A 25,077-nucleotide genomic window follows, 5' to 3' on the forward strand; every position below is an offset into this window, starting at 1 on the left:
CCTACAGGTGAGTCCAGTTTTGGGCTTTGTGTACTACTATTGTAAGTGTGTTTCTATTTTTAAACTGAGGCAACTATATTTTTGAATAATCGAGTGTTAATGCTGTCGATTGAACTTAACCTGTCCTGTCTTATAACACAGTTTGCTTTTGTATAAAAATACTACATACCTGTCAGATGATGTGTTTGTCAGACAGGTTTTAATTTTGACTGGGTTACCAGATCAATAGGCCACATCTAATTTCTAGAAGATTCCTTAAGTATACATTAGGTGGTGCCAAAACTACACTTGATTTTCGTAAGCCAAGCTATAATGGCCTAGCATAGCAATGCTAGTCATTCATTTGAAGGTGTTTTAAAGTTAAAGGATTGACATGTTGAGATTTGTAGAACTTTTATTAGGCTACACGTTTCTTTAGACTCGTATAAAGTGTACATGCAAAAGACTACTGTATTATTTGAAGATTGCTGTTAATTCAAACAAGCTGTTTCACACTAAATGTCTTCAGGCATAAAATACAATACAGCAACAGCAAGCCAAGGGATACATATTGATTTAAATACAATGTATGATTATATTGGCAAACTGTAAAGGCAGGACTGTAGATTTCAACAGATATATCATCAGTATCTGTTCTGTTTTCCAGTTTTAACATGAGGAGAAGGTCTTCCAATAGAAGAGCTTGCATGGAGATTTATTTTTAGGGATTGGCTGTTCTTCGACAGAATTCTCTCCCAGAGTGCTGTTCAGAAAATCAGTGTCAAGATCAGCTAGTTCTTTACTAGTGAGGTTCAGCTCTGCCATATCTGTCATCATCATCTTCAACAAGTCCTTTTGGTCTTTGGTAAGTATCTAGAAAATAAGAGACATTTTTGAGGGCTTGAGTATTAGACCACTGCAATATCGATTTTTACAGCATTAACGGTATTAAAACACTGCAGTACAGTTATTTTTTAGCGTATGTTAGATCTTAGGAAATACTAACAAATATAACCACATGAATTTGATTTACACCCCAAAATAAAAAAAAATGAATAGAGTAAAATTGTAACTAATAGCTACCAACCTTATTTCTCCACATGATTGATCACAGTATATATTTAAAGATAATTGTTTCGTATTACATGTGTTCTGAAATGTTGTTTAAACATGCAAATGAGCCATTATCTAATTAAATATGCACAGATTTGCATTAAATTATCATTGGATAACAGGATCAGAATTCTTGTTTCATTTTGTTGACATGTTAGAGTTAACTGTTTTTACAGAGAGGATTTCAGATATCTCTTTTATCACTCCATGAATCAGAAAATACTGTCAGCAGCCATAAAAAAATACAATGTTTATATAAATCAGGTGAATGAAATATGAACAAACCTCTGTAAAAACCCTCAAGATATAAAAATAACCCAGGAAAGTTTGGTGTAGTTTGACAAAAACAAATGGCCTTTAAAAATTTGCATTGTAATTGAAATCTACAGATACAATAGTTCTGCCTGTAGTGAAATTAGAGACTCACCTCATTGGGCTGTGATAGTTTGTTTGGTACAGGTAACGCCTCACCATTCCAGACCACAAGGACCAGAGGAAACAGGCTCAGCAGCATCCGCATAATAAACATGCTTCTCTCCACCACTCCACGATTATCCCATCCAGCTCCCATTGTCATGTTTTACAAAGGTACCCTCAAAAAAGATACTGATACAGTACAGGATAGGAAAGCCATTAGGAAATAACCTAATTTAGTCTAAAGTACGTTATTGCTAATTAAGAGGGCAAATAAGCATGTTTTAAGTAAACTAATTACTGTTCTATTTTATTTACATTTTAAAGGGTATATATCCTTATCAAATGTTCAGTAATTTATTTCATAATTCCTGTATGATATACATCAACAGATACAATCCCCACATGCTCTAAAAGGCACCCTTGAAGTCACCTTAACAACCGTAATCATGCATAAAGATGAATCATGCTTGATTATATACATACATCAGCTCTTAAAGGAAGTGTTGATCTTTGGTATTTGTCAGTTCAAACTGCAGCATCTCTTTTTGTGTCGGACTTAATGCGTAATCTGACTCCTCCCCACTGCTGCTGATGCATAATTAATTAGCAGACGGGTCAAAAGATGGTGTTCACTTCCTGTCCTGGCTCTCCATGTGCTGAATCACCTCATTCACCATGAGTCAGCATCATTTGCCTGCGATTAATATGTTCTGCCGTTCTTGTAGCATTTTAAACAATACATTAAGATGTTGCACGTTGCTCCAGTACTTTGTAGAGAAGATGCTATATTACAAGCTTTCTCAAATAGCTGGACCATTGGAAAAACTTCACATAGGAGTGACGTCATTGGTCACACATATCCGATAGGCACCTGCTGCTCTGTTCAGCTCTTTGATCTTTAAACAGAGTGGAGATGAATTAAGAATAAAGGTGTAGCCAGTGTGACTTCACCAGGAGCAAATCTTATTTGTACAGCCTTTATAATCCCATTTATTAATCTTTGTTTGCTTAAACAATAAACTTAACAGAAATCCTTATGGTAAAAATGTACTTTCGATATTTGTGCTACATAACTGTTAGATTTCACAAGAACCAGACAATCTGTAACTTGTGTACTCTGCCAGTATAATATGCTGGAATGTAAATCTGAATAGTTTCAGTATTGTTGTTATTATTATGAACAGAAACTAAATGAAAACATTTTTTGAAATATAACTTGAAACCTTTACAACCTGCCTGCAGTAAACATGAAAATCAATAATATTATATATGTATATTATATGTGGGCTGTTATCATAATTACTCAGCTGAACCCATTACTAACGTAAACGAGCTCATTACTGCAAAAATTTTTATAATTTCTAGCCCTCTCCTGGAGACAAATTGAAAGTACATACAAATAAACAAGTTACAAATCTAGTATTTACTGTTAAAAATAGCAAGAGCAAATCTTGTTTGCGGTAGACAGCATGTGAGTGAAGAAGACAAAAGCTAATTAAAAAGGATTGAAATCTTTATTTAGCCTAATGCAGTGCAATAGTTACCCATAATCCAGGGTTAACGCTGTGAACTCTGGGGGCGAAGCATGATTGGTCTACAGCAGGAAGGATCTCAGAAACAACACTGACTCAAAAATAAAACTACAAGAAAAAAGCTTACAAATAGTGTATTCACTGATTTAATATAAATAGAAATGTGTATTTGAACTCTACTGTGGGCTGAACGTCAGCTCTTCAGGAGGAATGTGATCAGCTGCTCTGGTCCTTCATCAAGAGGAGATGATGTTTTTTGCTGTTTAACCTAACACGACTCGTTACGTTAGGCGTTATAGGATGAGGAGGACACTTTCCCTCCGTGGCCTGTCCAGTTAGTGTGGATGAACTTCCCAGGGTTTGATAGCAGCTCATACGTATGCGCACCGAAGTAGTCTCTCTGTGCCTGAATAGTGACACAATGTTGGAGGTGATATTAGCTCATCCAATGATAAATACTGAGAGAGAACAAATGCTTAAGTTAGAGAGGTGGTTGTTTGTGTTGGAGAGAGGTTTACCTGCAGCAGGTTTGCTGGGAGCATGTTGTGCCTGTAACCGTCGTAGAAGGACAGGGCGGTGGTGAAACACGGCATTGGGATCCCCTGCTGCACACCTGTACTTACTACCCTACGCCAGGAGTCCTGCAAAACACAGCCCACGTTTATATTCTAAAAACACATTCCACATGGTTGAAGTACCAGCTAGTCTTTAGATTCGTTTTAAACCAGGTAAACCAGTTTTTCTACACATTTACCATTTCAAATGACATTTCCAAAGTTCTTTGTAGATTTTTAAGACCATATTTAACATGTATGTTGCATTCTGACTATGTATGCTGTTATGTTGCCAAATAATAGTTGGAATATTGTAGCTCAAACAAATAAATTGGCACCAAACCCTGACACGTTCAAGAGCAGCATTTTATTACAATTATGCTAAACTACAGGATTACGTTTGATTTGCTTTTACACTTTCGCTGACTGCATACATTTTAAATATTTTAAACTCAAATTATAAGTCTTAAAATAATATTGCCAGAGAATAAATTCATTGAGAAATTTTTATTTTCAAAATAATTGCAGGATCTGCTATCTAGTAAAAGAATGTTTGCTATACTTTAAATTTACTGATAAAATTCCATGCTGCATTGAAACCCTGGTACACACACACACACACACACACACACACACACACACACACACGGTTTGTATTTGGGTTAATTTGTCAGTCAAGGTGGAGTAACAGTGTCAGAACCATTTGGACTGTATTTATGGTTTATATATTTGGAGGGCAAAGTGGACAGTTTTTGCACATTAGTTTTTAGGGACACTTTTCATATATCCATTAATGTAAACGGTCTGGCTTATGGCTGTTCTCAGTCCCACTGATTTCTCTTCTATGCCTTAAGCGGCACTATTACAGGAAATGGAGCAATTTGTGGTCACTTCCTGTACCTGACAGTCCTGCACAGCCTTACTGAAGAAGTTATCCAGCAACAAACTCTGCAGCTCTGAGTTCCGGTCAAACGCTTCCTTGATCTTTCCCAAGAAAACACTGCCAATGTAAGATTCATAACCGTTATTCATAGCTAATCTACAGTTAAAATATTGTAAAATCAAACAGTTTCCTTATTTCTGTGCATGTGGGATTTTTTACATGAAACATTATCACCACTTCCTTGTATTTACAGAGTTTCATATGATTACATAGTTGAGTATTTCAGCAGACACTGCCTTTCTTAATAAGCTATCTGAGTATAGCATATAATCTTATGATGGTTTTTTTAAAAATCATAGTGAGCAAAGCCTGCTCACCTGCGGATGATGCAACCGCCTCTCCACATCAGGGCAATAGCACCGTAGTTAAGAGACCAGCCGAACTCTACAGCAGCCTGTCGGAGCAGCATGAAGCCTTGAGCATACGAAATGATCTTTGAGGCGTACAAAGCCTGAAAAAGAAACAACAATAAATACCCAGCAAATTAAAACAACCCTCCCCTAAAAACACATTATAATAACTATAATTACAAGAACAAAAAATCTACACGGTGCTAAACATCAACTTATTGACATTCAAATATAAATATGATTACATAAAACTTGGATATAAATAATCTATATTTTATGTCTATCACACCTTTCTAATATCTTCCAGAAATTGTGTCTTGTTTCCAGTGAACTTGACACCCTGGGGGCCGGAGAGGCTCTTACTGGCCTGAACCCTCTCATCCTTCAGAGAGGACAGACATCTGGCAAAGACAGCTTCTCCTGTGAGTGAAAGACACAGACAAACAATCAGCTCCAGCAACACACTGCATCTCTGCTCACATCCTTCAGTTAGAATCACCATTAGACTATGTCAGAGACCACATGAGGAAACTTGAAGGAAAAAATTTTACAATACTGTGTCGATAAAATGTATCCAAAACAAACTAATTTAAAAAAATTAATAAATATAATCTTATTGTTATAAATAAAATACAATTATATAAACTATGTTCAAAAGTTTGGGGTCAGTAAGATTTGCTCACAAAAGCTGCATTTATTTAATAAAAAAAATACAGTATAACAGTGATATTCTGAAATATTATTACAATTTAAAATAACTTTTTCTGTTTTAATATCTTGTTCTTGTCATGGCAAAGCTGAATTTCCAGCATAATTAATCTTCAGGGTCACATGATCCTTCTGAAATCATTCTAATATGCTTATTTCCTGCTCAAGAAATGAAAAAATAAATAACTTTATATATATTTGTGTTGAGGCAGGATCTTTTTCATTACTCGGTTACAATAATGTGAATGCAAAAAAAATGTTAAAGGTCTTAAAAACGTTTTTATTTTTATGCTATATATTTTTATTTTCATTATACAAACTCCATATAATATAATATATATATATATATATTAAAAAAAGGCCATTTCTTTGTGAGGTAAGGTTCACCTATGATTATATGAAGCAGATATAATAAGCCATTATTCAGCATGCCTTCAGGAAACACCAGTCACAATGTATAATTGGCTTCAGTATCGTGTACCAGGCACTGGCACTGTTGACACTGGTAATGCAATTCTCAATGCTGTAATGAGTAATAGGCAGATCTTACCACATCTACAAACACAAGAGACTGCAAGCAGCATGACTTTGTATTATATATCACCCAACCCAAGGCCAACAAGTGTGAGAAGAGGCGAGTGGAGGAAGAAAAAAAAAAAAATCAAGTGGAAAACAGCCAGTCATGGTGAACTCAGCACTGGAATGCAGCCTATTGAGAGACAAAACCCTTCTCTACAAGCATACAAATCATATCTACTCTCTCACGCTTCAGTGCTGCACAAACAGCCTTTTGTTGGCCACACACTCACCCATTTAACTGTCATTAAATATACAAGCTCATGTCCTGAGTGATCTTACAAATGCATGTCAAGTTTATTTGTACAGTTTATTACTTTTCAAAACAGCTTTATAAAAACATAATGCATCAATGTTGACAAGTATTGTTCAACTGTTATTGAGCAATTCTAAAGTAACATCATGTTTACAATTTCCAAACCATCAATCCACCACAGATCTCCATGATAAAAAATAATAAAAGAAATTCTGCTGGTCCAGGCCAATATTTCAACTTTTTAAAAGGATTTTTAATGGTTTAGGATAGTTTTTAGGAATGCATTTTTATATCTGCTAGAAATATATATATTTTAAAATATTAAGTTTATTATTAGGAATGCATTTTTGTATCTGATATGTATTTTTTTTTTATTAAATGTTAAATTTATTTTCTAAAGGCACTATAGAAAACATTATTACTGATCTAAACCTTTGTGTAAAGCTGTTCTGAAACAATGTGCACTACGAAAATTGCTGCTATATAAATAAATGAGACTTGAGTTGACTATTAAAAATCATTCTTGCAAATTCAAAACAATTTCACATGCTAGATAACCAAATGATTAAGTTTGTAAGGCATTAAAAATGTATAGAAATATTTATGAATGTTACATTTTCAGTGGCAATGCACACTGGCACACTTATTACTGAGCCATACACCAAAAGCCACAGCACAGGAGAGAACAGAAAATCCCACTTATGTCACATCAGCTGAAGAGGTGAACAGCAAAGCTGCTTATAGAGACGCTTCATTCAACATGTTCTTATAAGGCCAAGTGACCCTCCTCAGCAGAACACACCCATACATGGGGAAATTACGCAAGAGTTCAACTTACCGATCAATGTGACAGGCGTGCCGTATTCCAAAGCTGAGATGGCCGTCCATTTCCCTGTGCCTTTCTGCCCGGCGCTGTCTCTGATTTTGGGCAGCAGGTGAGTGCCATCGGCGTCCTTAAATTTCAGGATGTTGGCAGTGATTTCAATGAGGAAAGAGTCCAGCTCTGTCTTATTCCACTGATCGAAGGCCTGATGGGCAAACAAGACACAAAAAAAATATAATCTCAAGAGGAAGTAGACTATACCAGCCCTTCAGAAGGAACAGGGTGAGGTGTATTTCAAAATACAAGCGAAACAAGGAAGGGGGAAATAGAAAAACGACAATAGAGAGGGGAATTAAAGAATTACAAGATATGGGACTGTTCTTCTAAATTACAAAAAGTGTAGTAATTTAAGGAGGTTGATGACTAACCTGAGCCATTTCATCATGGTCCATACACAGCACATCCTTCATCAGATGATAAGCCTCACAGATCAGCTGCATATCACCGTATTCAATACCATTATGGACCATTTTAACAAAATGTCCCGCTCCTTCATCTCCAACCTACAGGAATATCAGAAGACAGAGAATTTAATAAGAGCATTCCCAGCTTATATAAATGCATGCATGCGCATCAACTCACCCAGTCGCAGCACGGCTCTCCTGTGCCCACCTTGGCGGCAATGCTCTGAAAAATCTCTTTTATGTGTGGCCTGAAGGAATCAAATAAAAATTAGATGACATAAATGTCAACCGGTGCATATACAATACTATTATGTATTCATTTTTTTTAATGTTTCATAGTTTGTACATTTGTACGTTTTTTTATTTATATAGAAATAATTTTATTCATTAAAATGACCAAGTGACATGAACATTTTTTTTTTATATAATAATAAGAAATGTGTCTTGAGCACCAAATCAGCATATTAGAATAATGGATGATGTGGAGAAAAATCAGCTTTGCCATCACAGGAATAAATGATATTTCAAAATCTATTCAAATAGAAAACAGTCATTGTAATAATATTTCACAATATTACTGTTTTTATTGTATTTTATGGGTCAGCATAAGACCCAAAACCTTTGAACAGTAGAGTATATATCATCATTATTTTTCATTATTTTTAGAAGAAATTATTTAATACATGCTTGTCCTCACCAGGCGTCCTTATGTCCTCCAGGCATCAGTGACGGTCCATAACGCGCCCCTTCTTCTCCCCCACTCACTCCACTACCCACAAACAGAAGATTCTTTTCCTTCAAGCTCTTACAACGTCTCTGTATGTTAGGAGCATGAACATTTCGATCAAATACTGCATCACCTCATATAATCACAAACTCTAATCGGTCTCGTTTTGGATTGACAAACTCACCGTTGTATCTCTGTACTCTGAATTTCCACCATCAATAATGATGTCACCAGGTTCAAGAAGAGGAACCTACAATATAAAGAAAAAAGTGGGTTACTTGATCACTTTGGCAGGGTGACAAAGCAAACTAGGACTGTCGATTCATGGTGACATTTACCAGTTTATCGATGAAGTCATCGACAGCCTGTCCTGCCTTGACGAGGAGGATGATGCGACGAGGTTTTTTGAGTTTAGACACCATGTCTTCAAGTGACTCGGCACCGATCACCTTAGTGCCTTTGGCTTCATTGTTTAAAAAGTCATGGACCTTGGAGACGGTCCTGTTGAACGCACAGACCTGAGGAACGACAATAGTTATAATAACACCAAACACGATGTGAACTATAGGTTATGCAAGTAAATGGAGAAATGTAACTGCACTGGTGACTTACCACAAATCCATGGTCATTCATGTTCAGGACCAGATTCTGACCCATCACAGCCAGACCAATGAGAGCAATATCTGCTCTGTGGAGTCAATAATATAGGGATTATGAGACGAAGAATAAATAATAATATTTGATTACGGAACTGCAAACTTCTTTAAATTAGTGATTATGACAAATGTCAATCTGGTTGGATGACCATATAGGAGATTTCAACATTAAGTCTGTGTCTGAAAAAGTGCTTAATAGTAAGTAGATAGATTAGTATAGATCGAATGAATGCTGATAATGTGCAATAACTTACACAAATCACATTATATCACATATAATTGTAATATAAACAGGCTAAGCTGCTAAAAAAATTCTATATCATATTACTAATTCTTTTAAACGTAAAATTCAGACTTACTGAGCCATGGTTGAAGGTTGGTTCTGTCTTAAAAGGATACTTTCGATCTGGGATTTCACTACTGCAGCTCCGTCTCTGATGAACTTCCTCATTCACGGCCTGAGCAGAAGCACTACACCAACTCCCAATGAACACGCCTGACAGATGACAGTGGCCGTGGCGTCATCCGTATCTCCATCTGTGATTGGCGGAGGCTCTCTGAGCAGAGATTAGAGGCTGTTCATTGGCTGGTTCAGTCCCTCCTCCCCGTATGTTATCCGCCCACTGTCAGACGAAACTGACAAGCTGTACGTGTACGACGAATAGACTGGATAGACTACGAACCTTTTTTTTTTTACAGTCTATGATACGAGCTTTTGGCATGAAATTAAATGGAGAAATAGATTTTCTGTGATGAACTAGGTCAAAGTTGCGTAACGTGTATCAAATTTCATAAAATTGATTAATTATTATGTAGATTACTACACTTACAGATAACGACTTCTGAATTGCGAAACTTTACATGCGTTCAATTGGTTTAAAATTTTAATTGTGAAAATACTATATATTAAACTGCTAAATGAAATAATTGTTACTTGTTAAGGTTAGTAATAAGTTAGTAATGATAAATAGGCCAATAGCTAATGAGTTACATTTTTGAGAAGCTTGTAGATCAACTTTATTAAATAGCTATTATGTTTCGGTTATTTATTATTTATATGTAAAACAGTTAAATAGGCGTTTTTCTTCTTTTTATAAAAATTGCCATATTAAAAATGTTCCAATATTACTTTATGCAAATAAATGCATGATTTTGCATTGTATCCATGATACAATCAGACTTATCAAAACAAAACAAAAAAAATTACAAGTTCTGTTGTGCTCAACTCCTGGGTTAGTATTTGTTAGATGGGTCATTCTTCAATTGGGGTGGCAAATGAGAGGCAGAAATTGTAAAAATGCTTGTTTGTTTTCTTTTAATAAAATGTATTGCTATGCATTTAAAATTAGTTTAATATTCTATATCAATTAAAATTGAAGCTTAATAACATTTAGATTTTTAAATAATTTGAATCAAACACTAGTGAAACAACCACTTATGTCTATGGTGTTACCAATATTTTAAGTAACATTTTGATTAATTCTAAATAAACAGGCATATGCAACTTTAGGTAATAATTAATAAATAAATAAATTACTTTAACCTGTTAAGTGTCACCCCCCCCCTTTTTTTGAATAGACATGAAAATGCACATTCCAAACTTAAATGGTATAGGATAAGAATCCTTTGGAATATAGACATAAAATTGGTCTTGTTTTAAAGAAGACATTTGGCAGATTTTTGTAGAAGTGAAATAAATTAAGAAAGTGAAACAGAAAAAAAGTTACAGAAGTTTGAGTTTATGAAAATGTACGATTTAAAAAATTAATTATTCATATTTTATATAAAATATATATTTTCAAAACCTGGACAACTCTTAAACTGCAAAAAAATCAAAGCCAAAAATCTGAACAAGTTGTGTTTCAAATTTTAGGTTGATATCTCAAGAAATGAGCTTTCAGTAAGATTTTGTTTGGGCGCAGTACCAAACTTTTTCACTAGGTCACAACCAGACTCCATTACTGCCCATATAAGGGCGCCTCCATTTCCATATGTGGTTTGAGTGATCTGAACCATCATTTTCACAATTTTCATACAATTTATAAAGTAGACATCCTATTCAGACGTAGTATTGGAAGTTTGGCAGATTTTGATATGAATTAAACCTTGAATAAAACACATAAAAGAACACATATGTGCGTTATAGCTCGCGGCCACATCACAAATGGTGAATCTATTATTTTTTCTTTATATTTAAAACATTTTCAGACCTTTTTTTTCTAAAATAATTGAATGCTTGCCATCTTTTGAACTCTTGGCATGAAAACAAACTGGTTTCTACCCTTCTTTCATGATTTTTCATGTTCATTGCTATTTCAAAATAAAGGTCTGAACACGCCTAGGAGTATGAAAATATTCTTGTTGCAAATTAATAAATTACGGCTCCTCTGTAATTTGTTTTGAGAATCAGTAACCAAATATGGAAACTAGAGATTGTAAGCTTTCAAATTATATATAGTTTGTCAAGATTAGTTTAGGTTTAGTATAGGTTATTACTGTTTTAAATATGTAATGGATTTGGGCCCACCGGTGGGCCCATGACACTTAAGAGGTTAAGGACTCAGTTTCATTGATAATTTAAATATAATTTTTTGAAATAAATGTTTAATTGTTCATCTTCCCCTATTTTTGCCAAAGAAAAGTTTTTTTTTTTTTTTTTAAATTGTATATACATAAAAAAGGCAGGAAAAATGGTCTGTGCTACATTTATAGTCTTTCTTCTAAAATATTAAAACCATTTTACAGTCTAAAAACATTAAATTATAAGATTAAATGGCTCTGAAGGAAAGAAATGTCGGATACGTTTTGAAGTAACACCACAGACGTAATATAACACCACAGACATATTGCATAAAAGGTTTAACAATTAAAAGTTTATTGAGCAAAATAATGAAATTAATCATGAGTAGGATTACAAGTAATTATATGATTACGGATGTCCTGTGTGTTGTATTAAAAATACAACATTATTGGTATATTGTCTGTGGAGTTACTATAGAGTCTGTGGTGTTACCAGGAAAGACAGTAACACCACAGACAGTAACACCACAGACAAATTAGCCTAAATCCAGACTTTTCTAAAATGGAGGCTGCCATCATGATGATTTCAAGATCAGAGGACATTCTAGAAATATTAATAAGTATGCATTTATCAAATTTTTTATTAAAATATGTAAAATCTGCAAGTTATCAACATAACACCACAGACACTAACAAAGTGCGACACATGAAATTGTCAGGAATTTAGCTAACTTTAAGAAAATGAATAAGAAAGAATGTACTGACCATGCACCCCTCAGATCAACCAGCACCTGCAATGACCTTTACACACAGGAAGTAGTCCAAACAGATTTCCCCCTTTTCTTAAAGGGGCGACATCCATTGATGTAACACCACAGACATGAATTTGGGGAACACTACTTTTTTCGTGAATATTGCAAAATATGTATTTTTTAAAACAATTTAATAAAATTGTACATGTTAAATAAAAACTATATTTATAATATAACCATTTTTTTTTTGTTAAAAATGTTATATTGTTGTAATTAAATTCCATGATATCTCTCTGAGATAGGGTGGGAACATACATATTTTGTTATAAATGCAATCTCTCAAACTCAATTAAATATGTATTTTAAAACTAAAAATTATTTATTAATAGTGCACAAATTGTGTTTATCCTACAGAATACAAAAATGAAAACATTTTATAATTTATTGGTATTTAAAGTTCATTTCAACTGTTGTAAAGTAGAGGGACACCACTTGCCACCACAAATGAAGAATGACCCAGATGCGTTTGTCAATTATTTAATAAAACAAGATTTTTTGCATCTTAAAGGGATAGTTCACCCAAAAAGGAAAATTCTGTCACCAGTTACTCACTTTCATGTTGTTCAAAACCCAGAAGACATTCGTTCATCTTCGGAACACAAATAAAGATATTTTTAATGAAATCTGAGTGATTGCTGTCCCTCCATTGACAGCTACGCAACTACCATTTTAACAGTTCAAAAAGTTCATAATCGTAAAACTATTTCATACAAATTGAGTGGTTTAGTCAACATTTTCTGATTTAATTTAGGATTTTTGTTCATATAAACATTCATCAACTCACAATTGTGGTAAATGGAAGGTCAAGCATGTTTGCTTGATGTGCGAGAACCAATGAGGTTCATTCTCGTGTTAAGCAGCACGTTTGAGCTTCTGCAAGAACCAATGAGGTTTGTTCTCGCATGTCGGTTCGGTTGAGCTTCTGTTTATGTTTGCTGATCAATGTTTATATGTGAATAAAAGCCTAAATTCAATCTGTTCGTCATATAAAGTGATCAAGTCTCTACAGAAAATCTGGGTTAACCCGCTCAATTCATATGGATTATTTTATGATCTCTTTATGAACTTTATGAAGTGGGAAAGTTTCATTTGCTCTCAGATCTCATTAAAAAATATCTTGAGTAGAAATTTAATGTTAAATATTGTGAAACGTGAAATGTTACTTTAACTAAATAACGGCCTTTGAAACTAAGACACTAATGTAGACAAGATAAAAAATTTATATTTAATGCAAAGTATTAATGCTAAGTATTTTGGAAAGATAGACAAAACGAGATCCATTCTTCGTCTAATGCACTGGTTGTAATTTTATTTTTCTACCTCATTCACTAAACAGGTCAATGGTGCAAGATTACCATACACAGAATTAAGATATATGCATTACACGTCTAGGCTATACAGCGAATGGATTATAATTATTACAAATACAGAAGACATATTTACATTTTAATCCAAGTTCCATACAACATGAAATATTTACAAAATAAGTATGAAAATGAAGCCAATCTGACAAATAATGTACAGTGTTAATGAAAATGACTGAACTGTGTTCTGTTGTTTCATCACAATGAGAGGGAAGGATGTTCATCTGGAAACATTAGGCTTCTCATAAGGGTGATACAGTAAAGCCAGGGTTGCTTCAAAGGCAGCATGGGAAAAATGCACGAGTGAGCACAAAACAAACAGGTCAATGCATCAGGAAAAGCCAAACATAATGTTATATTTCTAGAAAATATATTCCCTGATGTTAAAAATGAAAATGAACAGGCCTCGTCACAAATCTGCCCTTCGTATCTAAACTAAATGTGAAAAAGTGCCCTTATAACATGGTCAAATCCGTATTTCAAGAACTAAGAAGCACAGCAACATGTCAGTCCCTAATTAAGATATTTTTCTTCTTTCATCAGATAATTCATGCATTTTCTACATTCAAAGTCCACTTCAATGAGTAAAACACCACAACCTAAAATCATTTGGTTTCCATTTGAGAAAACAACAACATAGTTCAAGCTTTATTTGTTCTGTTGTTAGTTGTATAAACACATTATGTGCAAAGAGCTGCAAACTAATATATACATTGCAAAACAATAAATACAGTTAATGAAATTCATTATGAATATCACATTAGTCAACCAAGCCACTCAACAAAAATGGTAAAAAAAAAAGAGTCAAAAACCTTTGCCCTGGCAAATATTCGTAACGTCAACTCGTGTAATTATATAAAAGCTATCCTTCAGTGCTCATTACGCACTATGTGCCAAATCTGAATATTCAATTTCAATATTTTCACAAATGCCATAACAATCCAACAGCTCAGATGAGGCCTACGGGCTGGCTGACCCAAGGACTTGACTTTCCGAGCCATTTTCATGCGTTTCCTGTGAACATATGAGCAGCAAGAATATTGACTTCCTAAGGAATGACAGTGATCAGTGTTTCTCTGACAATAATTCCTGCTGGTTGTCTGACCAGAGGACTGCTGTGTCGCCTGAAACTTCCATCAAACTGAATCACTGGTAACTTCAGCACCTGTGCTTTGACTGCAAGTCTTCAAACATACAGAGCAAAGATTTTCTAAACAAAAACAATAAAAAAAGAAGAGCACATACCATCCCTTTCTCTCACTGCTTCTGCACACTGCACTGCAGTGAACTGCATAAATGGCCCAATTTCTACTGACAGTGATGAAACTGTTTTAGTGTCAAACTTGGTCTGTTTCACTGTAAGTAAATGAGAACAGCTGAATAAAAATGAGGAAAAGTGCCTTTCTTGCCTTTCATTGTATAATGTAAAACACTGATCACATGTTAATAAAAATAAGTTAAGATAATCAGTAGAGATACATGGAAATGTTCAATAATATTAAAAAGTGATGCTTAATTCTCAAGAAGAAAAAAGACTGGTTTAATGATCCTGCTGACTTGAGATTTCTCTAGAAACAGCGAAAAATAATTGAATCCATCATTTGGAAACCGTAACCAATTAAATCAGTACCTCACTCAACCGTTTGGTCTTTAGAAGAGGCAAAACCATCAGATCTTTCATGCTAAAACAGCCCTGAAAATGGTGTTTTAGTAATACAGTAAGGATAGAAACCCATGAATACCGTTATCCACAGTAATCTTGAACGTTATGTACAAATGGATTCATTCGGTTAGGTGTTCTGTGTCTAAGGTAAATCTTTTGCACCATTTTTTTAGCCTAATCTACTGAGGAAATTGTTTAAATCAAGCAGAATACTCCTGTAGGCTACCGATATGTGAGAGATCATCTTTCCTTGGTATTATATTTCTTATGATTACATACTGTACTTTGTTAATGGTATGTTTTACTTCCTTGATATGTGGAATTAAATGTCAAGCAAATACATTACAACAGGCTGGGCGAGTAAACGGCTGTATGTACATGGTCAACATCCCAACGATCACGGCTTGCTTCGATTCAGCAAAATCCAATAAGCCAATACTGCAATAACATTCAGTTTAGGGGTCCATTTTTGTCTCGTTTTGAAAATTAAGCATCTTCAAAAAGTGCGTTGGTCCATCTAAAAATCGTTTTCTTTTTTTCAGGAATATCTGGAGCAAAGCTATTTGTTTTTGTTTTGTATATCAGAAAAAGTTGATCATTAAATATGGAATATTTTATATTATAATACATTATAATATTATATTTTATTATTATTTCTTTTTTCAAGCAAGCCAACTTTCTCCTGAGGGTTGTGGCTGTTGCCACATGGGTAAGATTTTCCTGGGAGACAACACTGTAAGAATGATCTTCACAGACGAGAGTAACTCAAGTGAAAGCAGAACCTGCCCTGAAGATTCGTGCACACACAAATAGACTATTACAACATGCTACTTGAAGGAGGTTCAGTTATGACAAAGAACAAAAACTGAAGACAGAATTAATCCAATCAATAACACAATAGAGAGGGGGGAGGAGAGGGAGTTGGTGTTCGGGAACTCAAAAGTTCATTTGCTGGAGAGAGAACAGGGCCACAGGTCTACATACAAGAGAAAACCGTCAAGAACCACAAAGATTTAGAAGTGTTAACACTTGGTACGTTGTAAAGGTAGGCAGAGAGAAAAGAGCACTCTCTCTGCATGTATGTACGCTCGTTCAGTTCTTCATCAGGTCGGACCGTCTCCTCGCCAGCTTTGACCTGTAGGAAAACATAGAAAGAGTCAGGTGGACGACTCTAAGTACAGGTTCAAGCGAGGTCTAAAACATTTTGAGCTGGTCCACTTTCGAACACATTTCTAGTCGAAAATGCATTAGACCGGATTGCTTTCGTAGTGTAGACACTCATGTGGTCGAATATACTCAAACAAACACCAAAGGACCACCTACTCTCCTCCTCCTGACCTAATGCATAAACATTATGGGAAGCGCGCTAGCCAGACAGGACTTAAAGAAGACCCAAGTTTGGTTTGAAGACAAAAAAAAGAAAACATACCAAGCACAATTTCCTTCACACCATTCCTGATTTCACAGCGTTTGGCCTGGCCTTGCAGCTTTCAGAGCAGAAACAAAAGCCCAGACATTTACCCGCCCATAGACCCTCCCCTCAAAGAAATCAGGACAGAAGTGGTCGAAAGTGGACAAGAGAGACTTAAAGGATTAAAACACCAGGTGCAAATGGAAATGTGTCTCCCTCGATTACTTGTGATCTAATTGACCAAAACATATCTTAATACCAGGTGTAGACAGGGCCTAAGTTTGATATTTTGTTACCCAATGCAAATATTTTTTGCAAAATAAGGGTGGTGAAGACACACTAGACTGGGTGTACCAAAAATATTGTTGTTTTTTTTCTGGCAAAGGTTGGGATGTGTACCTTATCGTTCCTGCTAGGAGTGGGTTAAAGGCGTATAGCCAGTCATTCATGTCTTTGTCATTGTTGGCCTGGAGGAGGATCCCTCTGTGCTTGGTGCACACGGCGAATGTATTAGGTGTCTGCAAGCCATCAAAAAGCAATAATTAAGCATTCAGATGACATATATCACATTGCAACAGTTGGTTTCTAAATAGTGAATGAGGCTTTACCTTGAGCATGGCCTGCTGGTCTTCGCTGTACTCCACCTGGGCAGTGGATAAATTCAGCACTCCTCTCTCTACCGGGTCCTTGTCGTTGTTGTAGATGAACACGTATGGCCGACGTACCACCACAAAGTGCTTCACCCAAGAGTTGGAGCGGGGCTCCATGAAACTGAGGAACCCTTTCTTTGATACCACAGACCTAAGTGAACACAGAAGGGCATGTCAGACCAGCATATTTATTTACAGCAACGTCTCTGCCGCCTCATTTGACTGTCACATAACACAGCCTGAATGATTTAAGTGCACAAATTCACATTGATCCTTGCGAGAATGGACTAAACGCAAAAATAAATGTGCCAGGTATTTCAAAACTCTCACCCAGGTCTCATTTCCTCAATATCAGGCAGAAGGTTGAGGAATTCGTGTTTGCCGGCACGGGCCAGGTAGGCTGTTTCCAGAATGGGCACCATGGGGAAGTTCTCATAGTCTGAGCATGAGGGGCTGGTGGCACGAGAATTAGCTTCAGGGGTCCTGGACAAGACAGATGTTTTTAGGATACTTCACTTTTAGAAGACTGTATTTGGAATGTATCGTTTGTGCTTTAACATCTGAACTGTACCGAGAGTCTGACAGAGAGGGGCAGGTGGAGGAGGGTGTGAGAGTAGCACTGCTGAAACTAGTGATGGATGGATCACGGCCCATAGGAGAGATATCTGACAACTGAAAGAGAGAGAAAACCGTGAAAAACAACTAGTTTTTTAATGAACCGGAAAAAATCAAATTGAACGAGTCCAGGTTACCTTGCAGTCACTGATGCTGTTGCACATCTGGTATTCACTATTGAAAGTGTGTGTCAGGAGACGGAGGCACTGCAAAAGAAAACAAAATACATAAACACACCTTCCTTCTAATAGACATACAATATACACTTAATACAATTAATACTTTTCTTTAGTAAGGATACTTAAATAATTATATTACAAATAAATCCTTCTTTAAATTTCTATTTAAAGAATAGAATCAAAGAAATCCTGAATCATGGTTTCCACAAAAAAATTAAGCGGCACAACTGTTCTCAACATTGATAATAATTAGAAATGAGCATCAAATCACCATATAGCAGAATGAATTCTGAAGGATCATGTGACAACGAAGACTGCAGAAATTATGCCGAAATTCAGCTTTGCATTACAGGAATAAATTACATTTTTAAATATATTAAAATTGAAAACAGTCCTTTTTAGTTGTAATAATAATATTTCACAACCATATCACTGTTTTTACTGTATTTTTTTATCCTCCCCAAAAAAAGCAGCCTTAGTAAGAATAAGAAACTTTTTTTTTTTATTACAACCCCACATTTTTGAATGGTTGAATTGTAGGTCTATATAAGTGCCTAAGATTAAGTTGGAATTTCCAAGATTCTACTAGGAAAAGTGCAATATAAAGTCACATGAAGGGGGCTTCAAATGGAACACACGATTTAATGACTTTAATAAAGAATCCTATATTAAAATCACAACAAATATTATTAAAGTAGTACTTGTAGGGTCTTTTACCTTAGTGGCCAGCTCCTTCTCACGGTCTACCAAGCTCTCAATGTCTGTAGAGTCGTATCCGCTGCTCTCACTGGGCGTGATGGCGCTCTCATAGGTGGTGGAGGAGATCTGGGAGGAGATGCTGGTGGAGGTGCTGAGGGTGCCGCAGCTCAGACTGGGAGACAGAGACTCGCTCAGGGATTTAGGAGGAGGCGTCTCACCCAGTTTCTCACGGAGCAGCAGCAGGTGACGGGTCTTCTCCACCTGACAAACGCAGAAATGGACATCAGGGTCTGGAGATCACAGGCAGCATATATAGTGTGAAAGTCTTCAATCCTCACCTCATGCAACTGCTCGAGTTTCTCCAGCTCCCACTGGTGCTCCAGGATCAGACTGTCTCCTCTGGGTCTCCAGCCTGCCAGGTTTTCCTCTCCACGCACATACGCCACAGATGTGTCCAGAACCTTCCGCCTCCGCCGCTGCATACCTGAAAAACAACAATGAAATTGATTAATATAGCAGGCCTATTATATCAATATGCAGAATTATTCATTCTAAATGGAAAAATCATCTTGCTAAATTTTTGTAAAAACTGTGGAAGTTGAAATCATATATATTTATTAATTATTTGTAATATCCATGTTATTGATATTCTTTACAAATCATTTACAATACCATTCAAAGGTTTGGGCTCAGTAAGATTTTTCTAATTCTTTTGAAAGAACTCTCTTCTCATCAAGTCTGCATTTGCTTGAGCTAAAATAAAGTAAAAACTAATATTGTGAAATATTATCACAATTAAAAATAACTGTTTTCTATTTTAATCTATTTTAAAATGCAATTTATTCCTGTGATGCAAAACTGAATTTTCAGCATCATTACTCCATTCTTCAGTGTCAAATGAATCTTCAGAAATCATTCTAATATGATGATTTGATGCTCAAGAATTGTTTTTATTATCAATGTTGAAATCAATGTTGTGCTGCTTAATATTTTTGTGGAAACGTGATTTTTTTTCCCCAGGATTCTTTTACAAATAGAAGGTTCAAAAGAACAGCATTTATTTTAAATAGAAATCTTTAGTAAGATTATAAATGTCTTTCTTGTCACTTTTGATCAATTGCAAATGTTTTTTTATATGTTTTTTTTCAATGTTTTTTTCAATGTTTTTTTTATAAATAAGTTTAGGAAAATCTTACCTGGGCTTCCCGTGTCAGCTATTTTGCACAAGCTAAGCTCATAGATTCCTGTCACTTTATTACTGTAATTGAAACACATCAGAAAACAGTGTTAGCTTCTAAACACATAGCAAATTTACGGACACACATTTCAAGACTTTAATGATAGTTGATGTTTAAGATGTCCATCAATATTTTCTTTGATCAAAATCACGAGTTCTGTTTAACATTTATATGAACGTGTAAGGGAGTGTTGGCCTGTAACTAGTCATCATTTAATTTTTATTATTAACATATTCATATTCCATGTAGTCTTTCAGAAATTAGGTACAATTTGACAAAATTTGCTAAAATGCAGTTTTAGATGGAGTACAGCATGTCACAATGCAGGATATCCTAAAAGTATTTTAAGTCAACTAACCATCAGAAACATTTGAGTTACTTTGTGGTTAAAGAAATAAAATAAAATAATGTATACCAGTCGGGGGTTTTGGAGTAACCACTGCCGAACAGGTTCCTCAGGGAGCGTGGAGGAGAGATCTTAGCATCTCTGGAGTAGAAGACCATGCAGATGTCCTTGGTAATGATGGCAGGCTGGATGCAGTGATCAAGCTGCAGGGAAGTGGTTAGCACACACGTCAATGCTGTAAACCCTGCTTCTAAGGCCACATGCACACAAAGCCAGAGCTATCCGCACAAAACCAGAGCTTTCCCTATCCGATCTTTTTTTCCCTGGTTCTAAAAAAAAAATCCGTAAACATGGCGGCGTCTCAAGAAATATCTGTGTACACACGAAACCACTGAAACCGACTCAAACCGATATAGTTTACATGCCAGACCAGTACGAGGCTCTGTAATTCTGACACAAATAAACTAAAAACAGAGAAGACGACTTGCGCATGAACCTTGCGCGCTGTATACAATAATATTAGGCACGATTAGGCACAGTAGCTTGTTTTCTTTTTAACCAAGAACTTTATTGAACAATATGAAAAAAACATAAATGGCCTGGTACAAAATAGGGATGAGTCACGATATTCGATTAGCAAGCAGATGCATAAAGCTTGCCACAAAGAACCGGCAAATAGCCTAATCATTATGAATGTGTCAAATATAGCAAGGATACATTAATTGTTGATTAATAAACTAGTGTTTTCTGTGACGATGCTGACTCGCCACCTCCGCGGTTTTGTGAAGGTGCCTATAGAGAGAAATGCACACTTCATACGGATTATAAGTTGTCTGTTTCTTTTCGTTTTTAACTGTTTTGTTTAAAAGTAGACATTTCAAGCTTTCTATAGACCTATATATTTCTGAGGCGCCTCAATGTCCTGATTATATTGTCTGCTATATTTGCTTCTTATTTATGAAATCCAGGCAATTGGTTGATAAAACATTGATTAAATTTAAGATACAATTTATACAAAACGAAATTCACTTTAAAGAAAGGCTTTATACAAAACCAAACTTAATGAAGTGGTCAAAATTATGTCTCTCGATATTGCGCATCTTATGATTAGGCTACATGCTGTTCACTTTTCATATAATCAACATAGATGAAATGGAAAAAATAACATAGGCCTATTATTTAAACATAAATATGAAGCTAACTTTTCTTTAATGGCTACAACACGCAGGCCTACAGTAAAGAGAAATTTAATGTCGGAGCGAACGGCGTGTTACCGGTGAGCATGAGGGGCAGGGGTGCGTTTTTTGAATAATAATCAAATAATTCCCAGCGATCGTCGAATATTATTTTTGCTTGAAATGCCCATCCCTACAAAATACGAAATGTCTTAATCAGACAAAATACAAGCATCATAGCATAAGAAAGAAATATAAATAAATAAAGAAGTAAAATAAAGAAATAAAATAAAAATACATTAAAGTAGGCCTATATAAATAAAGCAATAAAAGAGGCTCAGTAGCTTCTGAAGTACGAACACAAGCATGTAGTCGCTGGTTGTTGTTGCTGTTAGAGCGTGTCTGACTAGTCGACACGTGGGGTGATGACATCGTTTCACAAAATTTACGGATTGGCTGTACACACGAAAACGTAAGGGTGTCGTTTTCAGATTTATCCACTCTGTGACCCGGTTTCAATAGCGGTTAATATAAATAATAAAATAGCGGTTTCAGTCTCCCAAAACGCCGGATCCGTCTGGATGAAACGCCGATACAATATTTTTTTTTTACGTATACAGCTAAACGCGTCTCCGTGTGGACAGGGCCTAAAGAACTAGTCCTTTAAAAAGAGTCAAGGCTGACCTCCAGATAGGCTGACAGGGTCATGTAAATCTTCTCTCCGTAGGGAGTGACACGGTTCAGCAGGAGAGAGTTGTGCAGGGAACTGTCCCAGACAGCCTCAAACCGGTAGAATGTCCTGGGAAAAGGAGAAATACATTAGATTTAAATATATAGACACCATATGAATCCATGGAAGGATATTTACTGGTGCTTAAGTGATTAATTATGCTATTCACTATTTTTTGGAGCTTGTGTGGATGTGCTTAAAGACAACATGAAATGTCATTCACAACCCATTTCACAACCCATTATGAGTGAAACATAAAAAATGGGAATTTACTAGATCATGAAAAGTTATTACATTACAGTACCATTCAAAACTTTTGAGGCCAGTATTTATTTTATAATAGAAATTTATACTTCTATTCAGCAAGGATGCATTAAAAAAAAAATCAAAAGTGACATTTAGGACTTTTTTTACAAACAATTTGTATTTTAAATAAATGTTGTTTATTTAACAAAATTTTGATCTTTCTATTCATCAAAGAATCATGGGGGAAAAATGTATCATGGTTTACACAAAAATATGAATCAGCCATTTTCAACACTGACGATAATAATAAGAAATGTTAAGCACCAACTCAGCATATTAGCAGATTTCTTGACTTGAGTAATGATGAAAAAAAAAAAAAAAAAAAAATCAGCTTTGCATTGCAGGAATAAATTACATTTGAAAATATATTACAATAGAAAAAAGTTATTTTAAATTGTAATATTTCACAATATTTTAGTTTTTACTGTATTTTTGATCAAATAAATGCAGCCTTGGTGAACATAAGACTTCTTTCAAAAATCTTTAAAAAAAAAAAATCTTACTGAAGCCAAACTTTTGACTAGTACTGTACTTGAACGATTATCAAAATAAAAATTTGTCTCTCTTTATTTAACATGTACCAATGAATATAATGGCCCAAAAAGGCCAGAAATGTGTATTAACTGTAAAATTTAAGAAAATAGGTTAAATTTTGATTTCATGTTGACTTTTAACTGCGCATATGACAGTGAAGCATCAGGCTTCTACAATAAATATATTAGCTATGCTGCCTGCAAACTTTCAGCTCACAGATGGTGCTAATAGACAGACAATCTCACTGTGAAAACATGAGGTGTAATGATAGCTGTATCACGCGCTGTTGTTGCGTTCGAGTCGCATAGTGATCAACACAACACCAGAGTGTTGACAGGTGCTACATTAATAGTGATCTGGTGTGAGCTTGAAGTAGACTGTGAGGAAGCAGTGTGCGTGTGTGTGACTCAGAGCTACAGCGCTGTGAAGACTATAAGCAAAGGCACACAATTTATATGAACGGACACATGGAGACAGAGAATGAGATTCACACAGGTGACTCATCCTCAAATATCCTTGTATCATTTTCTCCACTCCCTCCCCTACCTTTCTCATTCTTATGTCATTGTTTAGATGGCACATAGATGCACAAAGGCTTGCCTGCGTCTGTATCTAGACTCATCATTTCAGATTTCAGCTGCTAACAAGCCACATATAATAATACAGTGAATGTAGAAAATAATCAAATGAAATGTCAGATCTACATTCATTCAGATGTTTGTTTGTTTTTTTAAAGATATGTGGTAGCAAAAGCACATCTTTAATAGTTTTAAGGTGAGATACTACATGCAAAAGCATTGAAAAAAAAAACGTTAAAAAAGCATATACACATTTTATATTATATATACATATATATAGGGGAAATGTATGTTCATTTACAGTACATGCACATATATGCAAATATTACATTAAATAACCATATGACAAAAGGGTTTGAGTTTTGGTCTGTTGTTGATTACATTTAAACAAATTTGGAGTCTAAATCACTTAATATGCAAATGTTTTTAAATTTAATAATGTGATGCGTAATTTACATATTTCAAGTTTAAATGTGTCAGGCTCAATAATTGATTTTGCATTTGCATTTAAATATAGCAAATTTTTAGAATAGTTTTTTTTTCTTTGCCCATTCAACAGTAATACTTCACCTTAATTCATACTATTATGTAGAATGAGTTAAGAGAGAAACACCAACACAGATGCAGTACATAGGTCTGCTACGGTTACGCCTACAGATCACAAACATCTCATAAAGCACTTTGATGATAAAAATGCTTTATGATCAGGTGGTTCTGATACCTAGCAATATCGCTATCAATACAAAGGCTGAGCAAAACCAAGAATCCAACCGCAGCAGGAAAAGGACGAGAACAAAAAGAGAGACAAAACAAGCAGAAACAGTCAGGCAACAGAAATATTTACAAATCAAAAGAAAAAAAAAAAGCAGCATTCAGATCAAACAGGCAAAGGAAATAAATGAGCAAACGAGAGAGTAAAGCCACCTGGCATCATTAAAAGAACACAACATGCAGATTTTCAAAATAAATAGCTGTACAGGGCACTGTGCTTATTGGTTAAATTGCTGTTTTTCTTTTGGTCCACTAGATGGCTCTCTTGATCCCTGCAGGATTTTTCCCAGCGGTGACTCATGTTCAACATGCGCTCCTGAATTCTAAGCAGTTAGGTAGATGCATTTGCATTAGGCGAGTAGAGCATTTGCAGACCTTTTGCAGACCT

General features: G+C 35.3%; 3 protein-coding genes and 1 long non-coding RNA gene across 27 annotated transcripts in view; 1 reads left to right on the forward strand and 3 right to left on the reverse strand.

Moving 5' to 3' along the window:
- Positions 1-515: 515 nt before the first annotated feature.
- Positions 516-1,669, reverse strand: sst6.2 (somatostatin 6.2). The gene is made up of 2 exons (XM_077219139.1): positions 1,520-1,669; positions 516-852 (listed from the first exon to the last, which is right to left on the reverse strand). Exons 1-2 carry the CDS (start codon positions 1,667-1,669, stop codon positions 649-651), a joined length of 354 nt encoding a protein of 117 aa, XP_077075254.1. The 3' UTR covers positions 516-648.
- Positions 647-4,603, forward strand: LOC143726113 (uncharacterized). The gene is made up of 3 exons (XR_013198383.1): positions 647-844; positions 1,538-1,680; positions 4,450-4,603. It is a non-coding gene; the product is annotated as an uncharacterized LOC143726113 (long non-coding RNA).
- pgd (phosphogluconate dehydrogenase) lies at positions 3,005-12,431 on the reverse strand. Its single transcript, XM_077219129.1, has 14 exons — positions 12,384-12,431; positions 9,458-9,655; positions 9,055-9,130; positions 8,781-8,960; positions 8,627-8,692; positions 8,413-8,531; positions 7,894-7,963; positions 7,680-7,814; positions 7,267-7,456; positions 5,178-5,308; positions 4,856-4,989; positions 4,496-4,595; positions 3,560-3,682; positions 3,005-3,447 (listed from the first exon to the last, which is right to left on the reverse strand). Exons 2-14 carry the CDS (start codon positions 9,547-9,549, stop codon positions 3,328-3,330), a joined length of 1,536 nt encoding a protein of 511 aa, XP_077075244.1. The 5' UTR covers positions 9,550-9,655; positions 12,384-12,431; the 3' UTR covers positions 3,005-3,327.
- Positions 12,432-16,084: 3,653 nt separating this feature from the next.
- The window catches only part of kif1b (kinesin family member 1B), a 77,893-nt gene continuing 68,900 nt past the window's right edge, over positions 16,085-25,077 (reverse strand). For 16 of the 24 annotated variants that reach the window (XM_077219156.1, XM_077219162.1, XM_077219155.1 and 13 more), the window contains 12 exons: positions 24,640-24,666; positions 22,455-22,569; positions 20,665-20,798; positions 20,208-20,269; positions 19,350-19,495; positions 19,030-19,272; positions 18,271-18,339; positions 18,090-18,190; positions 17,849-18,001; positions 17,477-17,669; positions 17,268-17,386; positions 16,100-16,592 (listed from right to left, as the gene is read on the reverse strand). In XM_077219156.1, the coding sequence (XP_077075271.1) occupies positions 16,550-16,592; positions 17,268-17,386; positions 17,477-17,669; positions 17,849-18,001; positions 18,090-18,190; positions 18,271-18,339; positions 19,030-19,272; positions 19,350-19,495; positions 20,208-20,269; positions 20,665-20,798; positions 22,455-22,569; positions 24,640-24,666 (1,405 nt within the window). In that variant the 3' untranslated portion in view covers positions 16,100-16,549. Of the gene's footprint in view, positions 16,593-17,267; positions 17,387-17,476; positions 17,670-17,848; positions 18,002-18,089; positions 18,191-18,270; positions 18,340-19,029; positions 19,273-19,349; positions 19,496-20,207; positions 20,270-20,664; positions 20,799-22,454; positions 22,570-24,639; positions 24,667-25,077 lie in introns of all 24 variants that reach the window. The other 8 variants (XM_077219161.1, XM_077219159.1, XM_077219163.1 and 5 more) reach the window with 2 other exon arrangements.

The sequence above is a fragment of the Siphateles boraxobius genome, unplaced genomic scaffold (assembly GCF_051911475.1).
Source record: "Siphateles boraxobius isolate OS27281-9 unplaced genomic scaffold, OSU_SipBor_1 77, whole genome shotgun sequence".
Lineage (NCBI taxonomy): Eukaryota > Metazoa > Chordata > Actinopteri > Cypriniformes > Leuciscidae > Siphateles > Siphateles boraxobius.